Source organism: Barbus barbus, assembly GCF_936440315.1.
Source record: "Barbus barbus genome assembly, chromosome: 17".
NCBI lineage: Eukaryota > Metazoa > Chordata > Actinopteri > Cypriniformes > Cyprinidae > Barbus > Barbus barbus.
Window position 1 is genome coordinate 8,366,248 of NC_136745.1, and position 16,131 is coordinate 8,382,378.

Here is a 16,131-nt window from a genome sequence, read left to right on the forward strand (position 1 = left end):
GATCAGCTGGAAATCAGGCAGATGAATCGCGCTGTCTGGTATGTCGCCATTTAGCCAGGTTTTCGTGAAACACAGGGCAGTAGAGTTAGAAAAGTCCTTGTTTGTCCAGGAGAGCAGAAGGAGTTCATCTGTTTTGTTGGGTAGAGAGTGGAGATTCGCCAGATGGATGCTAGGCAACGTCGTTCGAAATCCGCGCTGACGAAGCTTCACAAGCGCACCGGCTCGCTTCCCCCGCCTGCGCCTCCTGTAGCATTTGACCAGAGCTACGGCTCCACCAACTACAATGTCCAGCAAAACGTCAGAAAAATCTAAATCCGGTAAAAGATTTTGTGGTGTGTTCTGCCGAATGTTCAGCAGGTCATCCCTGGTAAAACTGATCGTATTTGAAGAAAAAAAAAACAGGAAAAACAAACAAAAACAGTACAAACACTGAAGAGCAACGCACAATAGCTGCCATCAGCGACGCCAACTTAGTTCTAATAATAGCAATAGAAATTGAGAATTTGCTCTGAAAGAGCTGATTGCATTTTCAACAGAGCCATTGTCCAGGGTTATTACCTAAAATTAAGACCGTCAACAACAATTTTTGTGAATGAAATTAATGAAATAAAAATATAGTAAAATATGAAGTATTTAATTTTTATAATATATATTATATTATAAACAAATTTGTTTGAAGTACTAAAATGACAAAAAATAAATAAACTAAAACTAATAAATAACAATGAATCCTATGCTAAACGACAGACATGTAAAAAAAAACGAATTAAAATTACAAAAACAAAAAATTACTAAATGTTTAACTAAAATGAAAGTGAAAACAGAAAATATAAAATAAAATCTGATTCACAATATTCTTCAAAACTATAATAGTATATCACTTAATTAACACCTATAATTATCTTACTCTAAAATGAGCTAGACCAGCCAGAAAAAAAATAATAATATAATTTTTTTTAATGTTCTATGGAGCTTTTTCAGTTTAATATTAAAGTTATCATTTTTGTTATCATATTTTTAAATATTAACTTTTTTATTTTCTATGCTACTTTTTAAAACTTTCTTTGATTTTTACTTATTTATTATTATTTTATTATTAATATTTGTTCGATGTTCTATGCTGCTTTTTCGATGGATGGATAGATAGATATTTCATAGCTTACTAGGTTTTGGAAAAGCAAAATTGTGTGTAATGGTGGATGTTATTATTTTACAGCCGTGTGTGTGTGTGTGTGTGTGTGTGTGGTGTGTGTGTTACTGTATCGGTCCCAAACTTAAGAATGCCATAGTTTCCACATTGATCTCCTAAATCACAGTTTATCGATTAACTTTTGCTGAATTTTCATTAGACAAGAGAGACAAACAATTTAGAGCCTCATCTCTCTCTCTCTCTCTCTTATAAATAACTTCCCACAGTGCACTTCTGCAAACACACTCATGCTGTGACACACACACACCGCGGTTAAACTCTCTGACCGTGTAAGCAGTGTGGCTGAGCCTGACTAATTTAATTAGCCTCAGCCTGTAATTATTCACTTTAAAGAGAAATGAGGGTTATGATCTTGTCCATTACAGACATGACAAGAGATTTAAGGAGCTCAGAGAATAACGTGTGTGTTTTTTTCTGTGTGTGTGTGCGAATGCAACATTGTCTTTGCCGTAATCTGTTATTGTGACACGGCATGCGTTCTCAGTGAATTTAATTGCGTGTGCAGGCCTCATTACAGCCTCGTTATGGGGAAATTCTCTCTGAATGCTTCATTTGCATTTGTATGGTTTTGGTGTTGAGTCGGCGTTTCAGAGCCAAACTGCAGTGGCAGCAAACGCGGCGCACAGGGACGGCAACACAACAATCTGCCCTTTAAACTGCCTGCAATTTATGCACAGGGACAATACGGCTTTATCTGGAGCTGGGGACCGGCTCCGTTTAACTGGCACAAAAACACTCTCCTGTAGGTTTAAAGAGACCGAAAAGAGAAAAGAAAGAGGGCACATACAAGTAGGTTTCTGGCAAACTTCACTGAAAGATGCGGGTTGAGAATTTGATCAACGCCAAACAGAGTTTTGAGTGCAATACATGTTCTTGTAAGGATGATTGTTCACTTGGAGTCTGGTTTATTAATTTATGCATACATTTTTACTTAAATATTGTATTCATTTTTTCAAAAATTAAATATATGAATTATTCGTGTTCTTTTGTTTATAAAGTTATATGCTGCTTTTCAGTTTTATTTTATAATATTTATTTACTTATTTAATTAAATATTAACCTAAATGTTCTATGCTACTTGTTACTTTACTTAAACATTGTGTACATTATTTTTAATTAATTATATGAATTTTTTTGTCTTCTTTTTTTTAAGTTATATGCTGCTTTTCAGTTTTATACTATTTATTTATTTGCTTGTTTAACTTGTTTAATTAAATATTAACCAGGGTTTTTTCTGGCTCAAAATGAGGCAGAGGTGGTACCATCCTGATCATGTGCTCGCCTTCAACTGATTGAAACAAACACTTTTTACACACAATGTATTTTAGGTGTTAAAATAATTCTATGATTGAAGAAAATGACAATTATAAAGTTACAAAAACAAACATGTTGAGCATTAAATTAAATACTACATACCAGCTAAAAGGGGCCCTTTTGTAATGTAGGTGAACATAAACATAACATTAGGTTGTTAAACACTTCATGAAATTGAAAATCTTTATCCACTCCTTATAGTCTCCTGGTCCACATTGCATTGATCCAATATACTGTACATTTATTTACTCAAAGTGTCTTTCTAGAAAACAATTTTTTTTCTGACAACCTTACGGGGAATCTTCTGATAGAATACATAATGAAATGCAATCGCAGCAGTGTAACAGGTGCGTAAGAGCTAACATTGGCATCAAGCTAAGACTTTTTATCAAATTAGTAGTAAGATTTTACTCAAATCTCACAAACCAGCGTCAAGTGTTTGTAATAACTTACTTATTTGTAGTTTTTTATACTAAGCTACCAGCATGGCATTTCTCATGTAAACATTTTTTATTGTTAAGAAAACACCCCAAATCTCATTAAAATAACATACAAACCATACACTATCGTGATCGTGTGGTAAATAAAGGGCCCTATGAAATCTGTTTTATTTTTTTCTAGAATCCGTTTTAATGATTAAATTGCATTTTAGTAATAAAAAACCATGTCTATTAAATTAAAATCATGGAACTTATACTATGTCTTATCAGTTTACTAAAAGTTTAACAAAAATGACATGTTTAGGGCCCTATGAAATCTTTTATCTTCTTTCACCATATGTTTTATTGTTACCAAATTCTGTGTTGTAGCATGTCTAAGTATTTGAATGCATAAAATCAACTTAATTTATTCAAATTTATTCTTAAAATAGCCTTATGAAATGTTTTCTTTCTCTTCAGAAATTCTGTCTGGTTATCAAATGAAGGCATAAAACATTAATTTAATTTATCTTTAAATTATTGAAAGTTAAACTTTACTTTAAGTGGATTTACCATTCAAATTAAAACACGGAAGTAATGTTGTGTGATCATTCCTTAAAAAATAAAGTTTTAATAATTTTAGTAGTAGTAGTAGCATGTAAATTCTGCTGAATAATATATTTCTGCTGCCATGTCTTCAAATTAAACCAGACTTTTATTTTGACGGGTTGCTGTCAATGCTGTCAATCAATTTATTAGATTTTTGTATATATAGTGGCACTGAGGCACTCAAACCAAATGTGAAACAACATAAAATGCATAAACGAGCAGAAAGACAAAGAGAAAATAGGTAACAGGCCAGAAGGAGGATGAAATTATGATTTTATTATGCCTTTAAAAATGTATTTGCAATGTTTATTTCTTCATCAGAAACAGAGAGATGAGACGGCAGAACTCGTGAAACCTGAGCGTCAGCCAGCAGTGATCCGTTCCTCTCATCATTAGCGCCGTACCGTCTGCTCTCATACGGCCCGCGTCTTGGCCTAGATTCACTATGCAGAGCAAATCCCTCGTGGGACCATCACATGAGCACAAAGACATTATCCACATAAGACATGGCAGGAAAAATATGAACCACAGCAAATCTATGTAAGGTTCATTGCATTTGCCTCAAGCCTCGACGTAAATGAAAGTCACAGAAAGAGTTTGAAGTTCTGTCATGTGAGGATTGAACACAGAAATACTGTATTCTCAATATCAAAGTGCTTCATCTCAGTCAGCATTCAGATCTGACCTGTGTGAGGACGGCTCCTATCGTGAGCTTTACTGGGAATCAAATCAAAGACTGCAGTCCGGGGCCAGTAACGTCCAAATGCAAGTTAAAGTTGATGTAAGCTTTGGTGAACAAATAAAACTACTCAACACTTGGCTTTTGTAATATTTAAAAACATCTTTACTGTCACTTTTAATGCATCCTTGCTGAATAAAAATATTATTATTTTTTTCCACAAAAATATGAAGCGGCACAATTGTGTTAAACGTTATTAATAATCAGAAATGTTTCAAGAGCAGCAAATCAGCATATTAGAATGATATCTGAAGACGAGTAATGATGCAGAAAATTCAGCTTTGCGTCACAGGAATAAATTTTAGCATTTTAACATATATTTGAGTAGAAAACAGTTCGATGAAGTTGTAATAATATTTCATAATTTTACTGTTTTTATGATAATATACAGTAAATTCAGTCTTGGTGAGCAGTAAAGACTTATGTTCAGGTCATTTTCTGAGTTCATTCAGCATTGGAAGATGTAGCAGAAAGTTAACTTTGAAACCGATTGTGTGTCAAAGAGAGAGAAAAAGATCTGATTGGTCATGGGGTGTTTAACCTCTTGACCAATCAGCTGGCACTAATTAGCCCTGTTGTATTCATCCCTCTCACTTTCTCGATTTCTTCGTTATGGTAAATAGAAAGTCAGGTAATTGGCCAAACGCGTGTTGGAGTTTGTTACCGGCTGATGATCAATAATAGAAATTCTGATTGGCCTTTCTCTCAATCTGCCTGCTCCAGATTGGCCTCTGAGGGCCAATCATTGATTGTGATGCTCGACACTCATCGGCATGTGCCGCTGAATGCAGAAATGTTCTTGAATGAATGGATTTTTTCAACTGTATTCCTCTTGCTGTAATTAATTGGGTAGCGACAATTAACTGCTTTGTGAGATGGTGCTTGATTTAATATAAAGAAGTATGTATATGGCTCATCCGGTCTGATTCTGAATCCAAAACTACTGATAAACATTAATGATAACTGTGCTCAGACAGGTGGCCTGTTTAACGAGGCTGTGGTTCTGCTCAGGTCAGACTGCAGATGTTGTTTGAATGATGAATTTGATAAAAGGTCTGTGGTTTGATTGAATGGATAAATTCAGCGGGTCTCAGCTGCAGTCCTGCATTTTCTTTAGCTTGTCTGTCTGAAGATGAGAGCCGCATCCTGACAGCTTTTCATGAAAACATCCATCATATCTGTTGACGTGAAGTCTGGCTTTTGCTTTAGTGATCGCTGTAATGAGGAATTCATATTCAAACACTGTGTTTTTGTGTTTGCATGACAAACACTCTAGTGAATGCTGATTTACAACATGAAAGTAAAATCTCAAACACACACCAGGGATGGGACGGTTTGTTTATCTAGATTTTCATTTATTTTGCTTGCCTTTTTAAATAAAGCAACAGCAATTTTAAATAGTTTAAAGTAGTTTTAATTATGTTAAATAATGCAATGTAGTTGTGCACGGTGTTATTTCATTTAGTTTTTTTTTTTTTCATTTTAATTTTTAGTTAAAGTTTTAGAACTTTTGTTGTGCAGTTATTTACTTATTTATTTTTAGATTTTTGTCTGAATTTTAGAATTTGAATTTTATTATAGTTTCTTTGTGTGTGTGTGGGGGGGTGTTTGAGAGAGAAAGAGATCTGTTAAGACCCATTATGTGATCTAAGTTGAAGCTTAAATTGATCAAAAGATGCTTAAGATTCAGTTCAGTTACAGAGTCTAGTGACAAAATGACAAAATTCCTGATGAATCTAACACCATGATATGGAGGGAAGTGTGTGTGTGTGTGTGTGTGTGTGTGTAGGTGTGTGAGCTGGTTGGTCAGTTTGGTGTGGAATTGATTTTCTTGTTTCAGTGTATCAATTTGCAAGAGAGACACTTGAAAACAAAACAGCGCGCAAAGCAAACGCTGGAAACAAACCACAAAATCAATCAGGACAGCGAATCTGAGAGAGACGGACAGAATGAAATGAAGAGGAGCAGAAGTGTGTGTCTGATACAGATGAAAGCCCGCTGTTTTTGGTATCACTGTCAAACTCGAGTTAAATTAGTAAAATATTAGTAACTCATTAAGTTAATGAAAGGAAATAATCAGCAATTGGCGATTACACACATGGCTTTATTTGAATAAATCCATGTTTGACCCTTTATGACACTGAATTGTTAGAAAATATGTATGTGACAGTGTGAGAGAATTGTTTTTAACCTATTCAATGAAATGAACTAGAACATCAAAAATGACTAAGAGACAAATTCATAATTAGCTCTAAACAATAACAAAGACATTGGAACGCAACTGCGCATGTCTGGTCCTGAAGCATTTCCGGTAGAGCCGGATCTGTTGTTTTGATAGATCTCAGATCTATCAAAACAAGCGCTTACTTTTTAAGTCTAGCGAAAATGCTAGTTGCGGTATTTAAAAAAATTTAAAATAAAAGAAACGGTGACTAGAATTACCCTTTAAATATGACTGAGGCGCAAACTTAAGGCCATTGCGTAATCACGTTATGTCTATCAAGTTTACACACTGCCTCCGAAATTTTCGTCCGTCATTAGAAAATTCAGATCGGGTTACATTTTTTCCGTTTTTCGTATCCGTAGCAAGCATTTTGAGAGGTGTTTTGACAGATCAGAGACATCGTACAAGCGAATGCCAAAATCCAGAATGGCGATTGTCAAGTTCATCCACTTCGTCTCGCAGCACAAAGCACTATATATAGATCTTTGCACACTGCGTTCACAGAAATTGGTGGTCTTCTTTTCTAGTATAAACGCATGTGAAAATTTCGGACTCAGTGTGCAGATACCTTTACAAAGAACATTAAAAGTAGCCTTCCGGACAGCTCAAATCGGCTCTGATTGATGCTGCATGCGTGTACACGAGAGATGGTGGTAAACGCGTATCGCAGTCTGGATGCTTACAATTAACTCCTTAGCTGAGAGTTTGGGATCATTTGTTCGTACAATGGATGACATTGGTTGAACTAAAGCAAGACAAACAGTGTCACTTACGTACTTATCATGGTTTGTCGCTAAGATGTCCGGGGGGTTTTTTAGTGGACATTTCACTTGCATTGCTGGGTCAGTTTATATATCTACGCAAATATTTATTTTCATATTGATTTTTACAGCGCTTTTCACAATGCATATCATTTCAATGCAGCTTTACAGAACATGCATGTATATCGCAACGCTAAATGAATGCTAGTAAACCAATCACTACATGCCATTATTACTGATTTCCTTAGTTTTAAAATGTGCACTTAGTTTGGTCAAGTTTGTTGCTGTTGAACAGTGCGAGAAAGCATTTGAATGCTCTATCTGAGCCATCATGTGGTCACAAATAAACAAGATGAATGTAATTCATTGCTGTATTACAACCTGTATTAGTTTTTTTTAGATGAAAGTATAGCCTACATGCAGATTAATAAATGCACACACACTACATACAGTAGATATGTGGGTATGTATGTTTTTATGCACATTTACTGTAAACACACATGCACATACAGTAGTACTGGCCAAAAGTGTGGGCACTATTACTATTACTCTCCTATGCTCATCAAGCCTGCATTTAACTAATCAAAAATACAGACAAAAACAGTAATATTTTGAAATTTTATTTATCTGCTGACAAGATAGCTAAACAACTAATATGAACTCATATTTAATTATAGCCCACAACATTCGGCAATAAAACGTAAAAAACCTCCTTAAACCACCAAATATCCGCTGAAATATTAAAGAGAAATTGATTCCCTTTGATAGGATCGATTCCAACCGATTCTTGATTCCCAACAACTTTTGTTGGAATCAATTCCCATTCCCACAGATCATTTGATGAGGAACGTTTGAGACATCGTATTATGATCTTTGACTTGATTGCAGATTTTGGTTATTTAATAAATCGAAACACAGTTTGAGATTGCTCAGATTACTGAGGTCTAGAGAAACATCTGAGAGGTATGTAAACTGTTTAGTCTCTCTGCTTTCCAGTAGAGACAATTGAGATTTTAAAGAGATCTCATTTGTGATATGTCTGTCCTCAGGCTGTACACAAACAGTGTTTCTCATTTTAGCTGTCTCACTGTTAAAAAGACACACACACATGCACACACAAACAAACACACGTGCACACACTCCTCAGGGGAAGATCAGAGAGCAAACATGCAGGAAATTGGTTTGAGGTTTTATTTTGGTGGGGATTCTGATAGTGGCCAGTTATTTGTTCTCTGTTTGACCCTGTGTTCACAGAGGATAAAAATGAAAGAAATGTACAAAAGAAAAAAAAAAAAAACATTGTTCCCACAATAAATAGAGAAGCAGCGCACACACACTGGGCTGTGAATTGATTTGGCGTTTTATTCCCTGGTGACACAGACAGAGAGAAAGACTGAGAGCGTGTCAGGCTCCACAAAAACTTTCTGTGCCATAAATAAAGCTGAAAAAGAGATTCAGGCTGAATTCACTAAGCAGTTGCACAAGGTATTTCAAGAACATGGTTTTTTTTCACAAACCTGCACTGGTGTTGTAATGCGGCACAAGTATTTCGATTCAGTCATTGTCATTCTGTACAGAATTTACACACCTCCTGCAAATAAAGTTTATTATTAAATGCAAGATAAAAACAGATGTTTGTGTAGATTTTTTTCACTGCTCACGAGACTTGGAGTTCTTCGTTAGGCTTTGTTTACATATCAACCTCTCAGATGTCTCCGATACTTCTTGTAACATTCCTAGACATGAATGAGTCAGAAGATACAGTACAGTTATAAACTGAATGTGCAGAGCAGCTCATTTAGGGCAGTTCTATTCTGCAGTTTCTGAAGGAAATGATTCCCATTCTTAATTCTGGAATCAACTCGTTACTGTTGGATTCGATTCTTTCGATTAGAGGAACATGTTCACCTCACCTCAGTGTGACTATAGACCTTTTTCCTGAGTAAACGAGGAGCACTGCTATTACGAACTCTTAACTTCCGACTGGATGCTCTTCTTTTCCAGTCTCCATAGGAACCCATTCAAATAGTGCCCATCTGTTTTTAATGTAGCTAACGTCGGCAGCTTTGTGTCATCTACACACTCATTAAACTTTGAGGAGTGAGACACTGACAAAAAACAGTCATTGCGACACTGTAACGTGATGGCAGTATGGAACCATGTGGGTTTTTTTTAAAACATTTTAATAGGTTTAACATTAGATTATCAACTCGGAACATCCGGTTAAGTGTCAGGCATGACTTCCACATTCAAGAAAAAGTCTATATTTGAACAAAAATGGATATTCATTTTATATTCACACACAGGACGAAAAAATCCTCGCTTTTTCGCGCCGCGAATTATCGCACCAGGTGTGAATAGCTCCATAGGGATCTATTGTTTCAATTCAAAAGCGTCATCGCGCCGAACATTCGCAACAAATTTTCACGTTCATTGTGAAAAGTCCTTAACCTTGTCGTTGCAGAAACACGAAGGATATTTATACCTGAGTCTATGGGTATGTGACAGTGATTATATTTGTTTCTTACAGAGAGTGAGTCGAACCCAGGTTCAGAACTGAAACCTAAATCACACTCACAGACCAAGAGCAGACCAGCTGATGGTGAGTGAACATCTATCTATCTATCTATCTATCTATCTATCTATCTATCTATCTATCTATCTATCTATCTATCTATCTATCTATCTATCTATCTATCTATCTATCTATCTATCTATCTATCTATCTATCTATCTATCTATCTGTCTGTCTGTCTGTCTGTCTGTCTGTCTGTCTGTCTGTCTGTCTGTCTGTATCTATCACTCAAACTTTTAGTGTCAGTATGAATTTATAGAATAAAATACAAAAAAGTAATGTGAAAACCTATTACAATTTCAAATAACTGTTTTCTATTTGAATATATTTTAAAATATAATTTATTCCTGTGATTAAAGCTGAATTTTCAGCATCGTTATTCCAGTCTTCAGTGTCACATGATCCTTCAGAAATTAGCTTATTTTCTGCTTAAGAACATTTATTATCATTGTTGAAAACAGTTATGCTGCTTCATATTTTTGTAGAAACCGTGATTCATTTGAATTTGTCAAGATTCTCTGATGAATAAAAAGTTAAAAAGAACAGCATTTGTTTTATATAGAAATCTTTTCTGAACATTCTGTCACTTAGGATCAATTATTTCAAAAAAATGGAATGGAATGGTTGCAACTGACCAATAATAAAAAAATCTGTGCAATAAATATTATTAGTTATTATAAATATTATAGCACATATATAGAAAATAAAAAGACAGTAATAAGCCAGATTCCAAATTCACAAGATATTAGCTTGACCTTTGAACCTGTGACCCCTATGCCCTCACAGTCTCTCTCCTGTGTTTCATACGGCTGCATAATTCTTCAACTCTTATGGTTTCTGTCCTGGTTGCCACAGCAACAGTGAGTCTGACAGTAATTGGGCCACTCTGCTAGAGAGGTGAGGGAGGTGAGCTTTAACCCCCAGGGGTCAGAGTTCACAGTCCCACCTGAAGTGGCGTTGCGTCGCTGTGATTAGACACTTGACCCACATTCCTCAGAGAGAGGGAGAATAAGTGGGATTTGAATTAAAATTAGCCTGTCCGAGTCGTCTGACCCCCTCGTGTCCAGCGGGCAGCCATAGCGTCTGACAGCCCGTCATGTGGCGTTTGAGCCGCAACGGCTGAATCTGCACTGGCACGCTGAGCCGAGGAGCCGGAGTGGCCTCTGGCGCTTCATCTAATTAAGCCGCGGGGAGGCAAACGGCTGGAGTCAGTGAGCGAACGGACCTTGAGTTTTCTGCCCATCCTGACGGCTCTAACAGCATCTCATTCATTACTGAAGAGGCTTCACATTGAGAGTGTGTGGTGACTGAATGATGCCTAACATAAGAAATAATAGTCAGAAAAATATCATTTTTATGTGTATGTGTCAAGAGTTTATTTTTATAAATTTGAATGTGTTTTTTTGTTGAGTGTCATATTTGATCCATCAGGCTTTTGTGGCTTATAGAGTCTGATATAGTGAGAATATGGAGGAAAAACAGTTCAATGATTTATTCAGAGGCCTAAACTGAGCACCAAATGCAATTTAGTGCAAATGCTGATATTTATATGGACAAAAAGTATGAAGTTCTCACTGTACTGCTGTCAAACGCTTAATCGCGATTAATCACATCCAAAATAAATGTGTGATTTACATATATGTGTGTGTACTGTGTATATATATATATATATATATATATATATATATATATATATATATATATATATATATATATATATATATATATATATATACACTAGGGCTGCCAATCGATTATTTTTTATTTTTTAATCGCGATAAATCGCATGATTGTCATGACTTAACTCATGATTAACCACAACTTAATCGCACATTTTTATTTGTTCTAAATGTACCTTAAATTAATACTTTTCAAGTTTTTAATACTCTAATTAACATGGGCATGGACAAATATGGATGCTTTATTCAAATGTATGTTTATTATTATTGAAACCATAGTCAACATAGAGCATGAAGAATAGATATGTTTTAAAGGTCATAGATGTTTTTCAAAGAACTTGTTCATGTCTATTAGACACATAAAAAAAGAAATACCAGGTTCCCATTACTTCTCTTTCTTCGCACTGAGCAATTTACTTACACAAACCTGTTTACATTTTTGCACGACAGGGCAGCTCACTTCTTCAGAACATGCAAAATGTACATTTATTATTTATTATTAGATTTGTTTGCCTCTCTGTGCCCACATACTGTATTTTGATGCAGCTAAATTCTCAATAGAACTGAGATTAGAGAAAGCAACATAATATCTGTGTTTAATTGAAAGCGCTGCTCCTCTCCGCCGCTCGCTGAACAGAGCAGACGCACATAGAGAGAAAGAAAGGTGTGTGTGCGCACGTTGGGACAGCAAAACTTTGCGCTTGCGCGGCAGTACCGGCGAGTCTCAGAAACTAAGTAAGGTTTGGGCAAACCCTAAAGATTTGTCGCTAGGTGCTTTTTTTGAAGAGGGGGAGGGAGTCGCTAAAGGGGTCTGCAAAGTTGCTAAGTTGGCAACACTGTGCATCTCCATTTCTCCAGGCTAGGCCACGGGTCAAACAGACAATGCGCGTTGCGTTAATCGCGCGTTAAAATTAGTGCCGTTAAAATTAATTTGCGTTAACTTTGACAGCACTAATAAATACACACACATACATATTTAAATTTAAGAAAATTGTTATGTTTATATATTAAATATATAGTATAAATTATATAAATATAAATTGATATACATACACAGCACACACACACATTATGTAAACAAAAACTTTTATTTTAGATGCAATTAAATCGTGATTAAGCATTTGACAGCACTATCTGATTGTAATGTGAATATTGATAACAGTATAGCAGATACTTGCATAAAATTACTTAAGTATCAGTCGTCACTCCATGTCTCCAATAATGTCTTATTATAATGATATTTAAATGCTTAATTTAATGCTCAAATCATATAATTTAATACAATACAATGATTGAGAGATGAAGAAATAAAAGTTCATCAAAAGCCTGATGATCATATTTGAGACTCACTGATTAAAAAGAAAAGTCTGTATAATCAAGCAATAATCAAAGTAAGTGTTCATTGTGAAATATTAAAGTTATTCTCATATTTACTTTGTAAAAGTCAGTAAAGATTTGACAGCAAAAGACACATTAAAGGTGCCATAGAATGAAAAACTGTCTTTACCCTGGCATATTTAAATAATAACAGTTCTGTACATGGAAATGACATACAGTGAGCCTCAAACACCATAGTTTTCTCCTTCATATGGAAATCTCGTGATTAAAAAAGACCACTGAAAAACAGGCGAATCAGAACATAACACCGACTGTGACGCAACAGTCAGGATCACTACGCCCCCAACATTTGCATAAACCCGCCCTTGTTCTAAGCCGGCCGAACCATCAGAAGCTCTGCAGGTATTGTAAATAAACAAGCGCGGACAACAGCGAAAATAACACAATAAATGTTATGTTCCAGGCCGTGCAGGGGGTGTGAAGTGCAGGGATGGGTTGGTGTCTGTATTCAGAAAGGCACAGAAAGCAAATAACGCGAGCCACTAAAGGGACATGGTTAGCTCCTTGCTAGCGGTAGCCTGTGACAGTACATAAGATTTCACTCTCAGTAAGGAGAGATGAGGATGATGGCGAATGACTTACAGATCCTGAGCACCACTGACAAGCATCTGATCTTGTGAAATGTGTGGTAAGTACTGTTGCTCCATAATGTAAACATAGTTTGTGTGATCGCGTCTCTTGAAAGTGAACTATAACGCGATAGATGGATCGTTCAAAAGCAGTTTCAATGCGTCGCATATTAATAACGGCTCCCTGATGCCCGCGTTTTATATACAGTATAATTACCCGACGATATAACTGCGAGAGAAAGTATTTAAATATATATTTTCCTCCCTGTGCTTCCTTCTTGCTGATGAGCCGTACTGTGAAACAGCCAATCAGAGCAGAGCTCATTATTATTCATGACCCTGCCAAATAAGCCAATAACAGACCGTTTCATTCTAGGGAGAAATCCTAGGGTTGTAAATGGACATGTAAAATCGTTTCTGGAGATTTTTTGCCCTTACCTAAGCCACATACCTTCTGTGTAGATATCAGAGAACAATTTAAAATACTGTATCAATGCATTCTATGGCACCTTTAAGCATGAGCTGAAGGTGGACGTTTGTACAATTATACTAACAGATATTTTACTTGTTATAAAACTCTAAACTATCAATCAGACGACAGAAGGCGTGGTAGATTGTGTGCAACAATTGTTTTCAGTAATTGTGATCATGTTGATAATTTAGGCCTTAGACATTCATGTTCAGTCAGCTTTATTTAAAATCAACATGAAATGTTGAAATACTTCTTTAATGTGACTTGTGCCCTATTAAAATGTAAAATGTTTGGCTTCTGATTTTTTCCACATGGAATAGATTGTGTAGTGAAAAATGTGTCTACATTTCACAGGTAGTTGGTGACATCAGCTGAAAAGGAAAGTCATTATTATATTGATGAAATATTAAAATAATTCCTCTGGAATAACATGCACCTTAGAATTAGCCACAGTAAGATCAGGATCACACTGTAGGTCAGTTTTGATTTCACATCGACTTTAACAGTCAAGACTCGCTCTGCTAGTTCACATATACACAATTCTGTCTCATCTGCAGTTTTCACACTTTGATTGCTTGATTCAAACCAGTTTGCTATAGCAAAGACTAAGTGCTTTACTTTTGATTTTATTGCCACAGTGGTTTTACCACCAAAAACAAACAAGCTGAAATGGCAAGAGAAAGCAATGAAAAATACATTATTGTCATAGATGAATCGCATGTCATGCAAGCCGAATCCAACAGCTTTCACAACAACTGAACAGACTCTGGTCTAGTGTGAAGGGTCTGACCTGAGGAAGAGGAAGCTGAGGTGAGGGAGTGTTTGTTTTTAGAGCAAGAATGAGACAAATCGTAATGCCGTGGGCCAAAGCGCATTCATCTGCGCTCCTCTGCAAATGAACGGCACCAGCCGAGCCAACATGAACGCGAGCTGTTTTTCCAGCATTTTAGGGAGTACTTCGTCATGTCTGAGCCAAAATGGCTGCCGGGCGGCGATGAAAGCCAGCTGGGATGTACAGCTGTGATTGGGCCAATATGGCTGTAGGACAGGTATCAAAGTCTTCGGGGACGGACGGTGCATTTTCAGCCAGGATGGCTTGCGGCTGCAGATATGTCCTTTGTCAGTGAAACGCTGGAAAGGAAACTGCGCTGTGGACGCCGACTCGCCTCCGTCACCGCCCCAATTAGAGCTGACGTGCTGAGAGGAAAGAACAACGGATGAAAGAGACGAGTGTTTTTTACCGCAGTAATTCCCACCGCAATTCATCACAAAGACAAGATCCCCTTTCCTACTCTTGTGAAGGAGAGAGTGAAAACAGATGCTCTGAGCAGAGCTGCAGTGGCCCTAATATGTCGTTTTTGCTGAGACCGTCGCTGTGTGAAACTGCCCTCTGACAGCAGAGAGACTCTCCCTCACAGCCACAACAACAAAAGAGCAGTAATGACACAAACAAAACCAAACAACTTGCGTTTATTTGCCATCTAAGGCAACAGTGTTACATAATTAGTTGTGTTTGTGTTTTTAACACAATAATGTAACATTCCCTCAAAACATTACTACAATTAATATTCACGAGTCAGTTTTATTCACGTTGTTGCTATGCCTTTATATAATAGATACCTTGTGTATATAAATATACATTCATATTTATTAATTCATATGTATCTATTATTAATTAGCTTATAAAAATGTACCATAAAATAAATTTTTTTTTTGTATTTCTGTTAGTTACATAGTAACGACTATAGAGGGCGACTTGAGATTCAGTCACTGATTTGTTCAGAAACATTGATTCATTCATTATTGAAACATTCATTCAACCGATTCTTTCAAAAGCAGCCATCAAATACACTAACAGTTAAAAGTTTTTGAACAGATTTTGTAAAGAATTGTCTTCTGCTCACCAGTAGTGTAGTGTAAGTCATTAAATTGTTCACTCAACTGATTTGTGTAAATCATTTACTGAACTGATTCTTTCAAAAACACTAATTCATTCGAGAACAAAACAAGTGAGTCACTGAATCATTCACGCAACCAGATCGTTCAAACACAACTAGAACTGATGAACCGATTCGCTCAAAAACAGTGATTCATTAAGAACGACATTCTGTTCTTCCGTTAGTGCTGTTGTGGATTTGTTTGGAACTACTACTACTGGTGGA

The 16,131-nt window shown here is 36.2% G+C and overlaps 1 protein-coding gene across 1 annotated transcript in view; it reads left to right on the plus strand.

Annotated features, from left to right (window-relative positions):
- Positions 1-16,131, plus strand: part of LOC306883681 (testican-1-like) — a 259,044-nt gene that overhangs the window by 143,043 nt on the left and 99,870 nt on the right. The window contains exon 4 of the mRNA XM_079439077.1: positions 9,807-9,878. Coding sequence (XP_079295203.1) covers positions 9,807-9,878 — 72 coding nt within the window. The remainder of the gene's footprint in view (positions 1-9,806; positions 9,879-16,131) is intronic.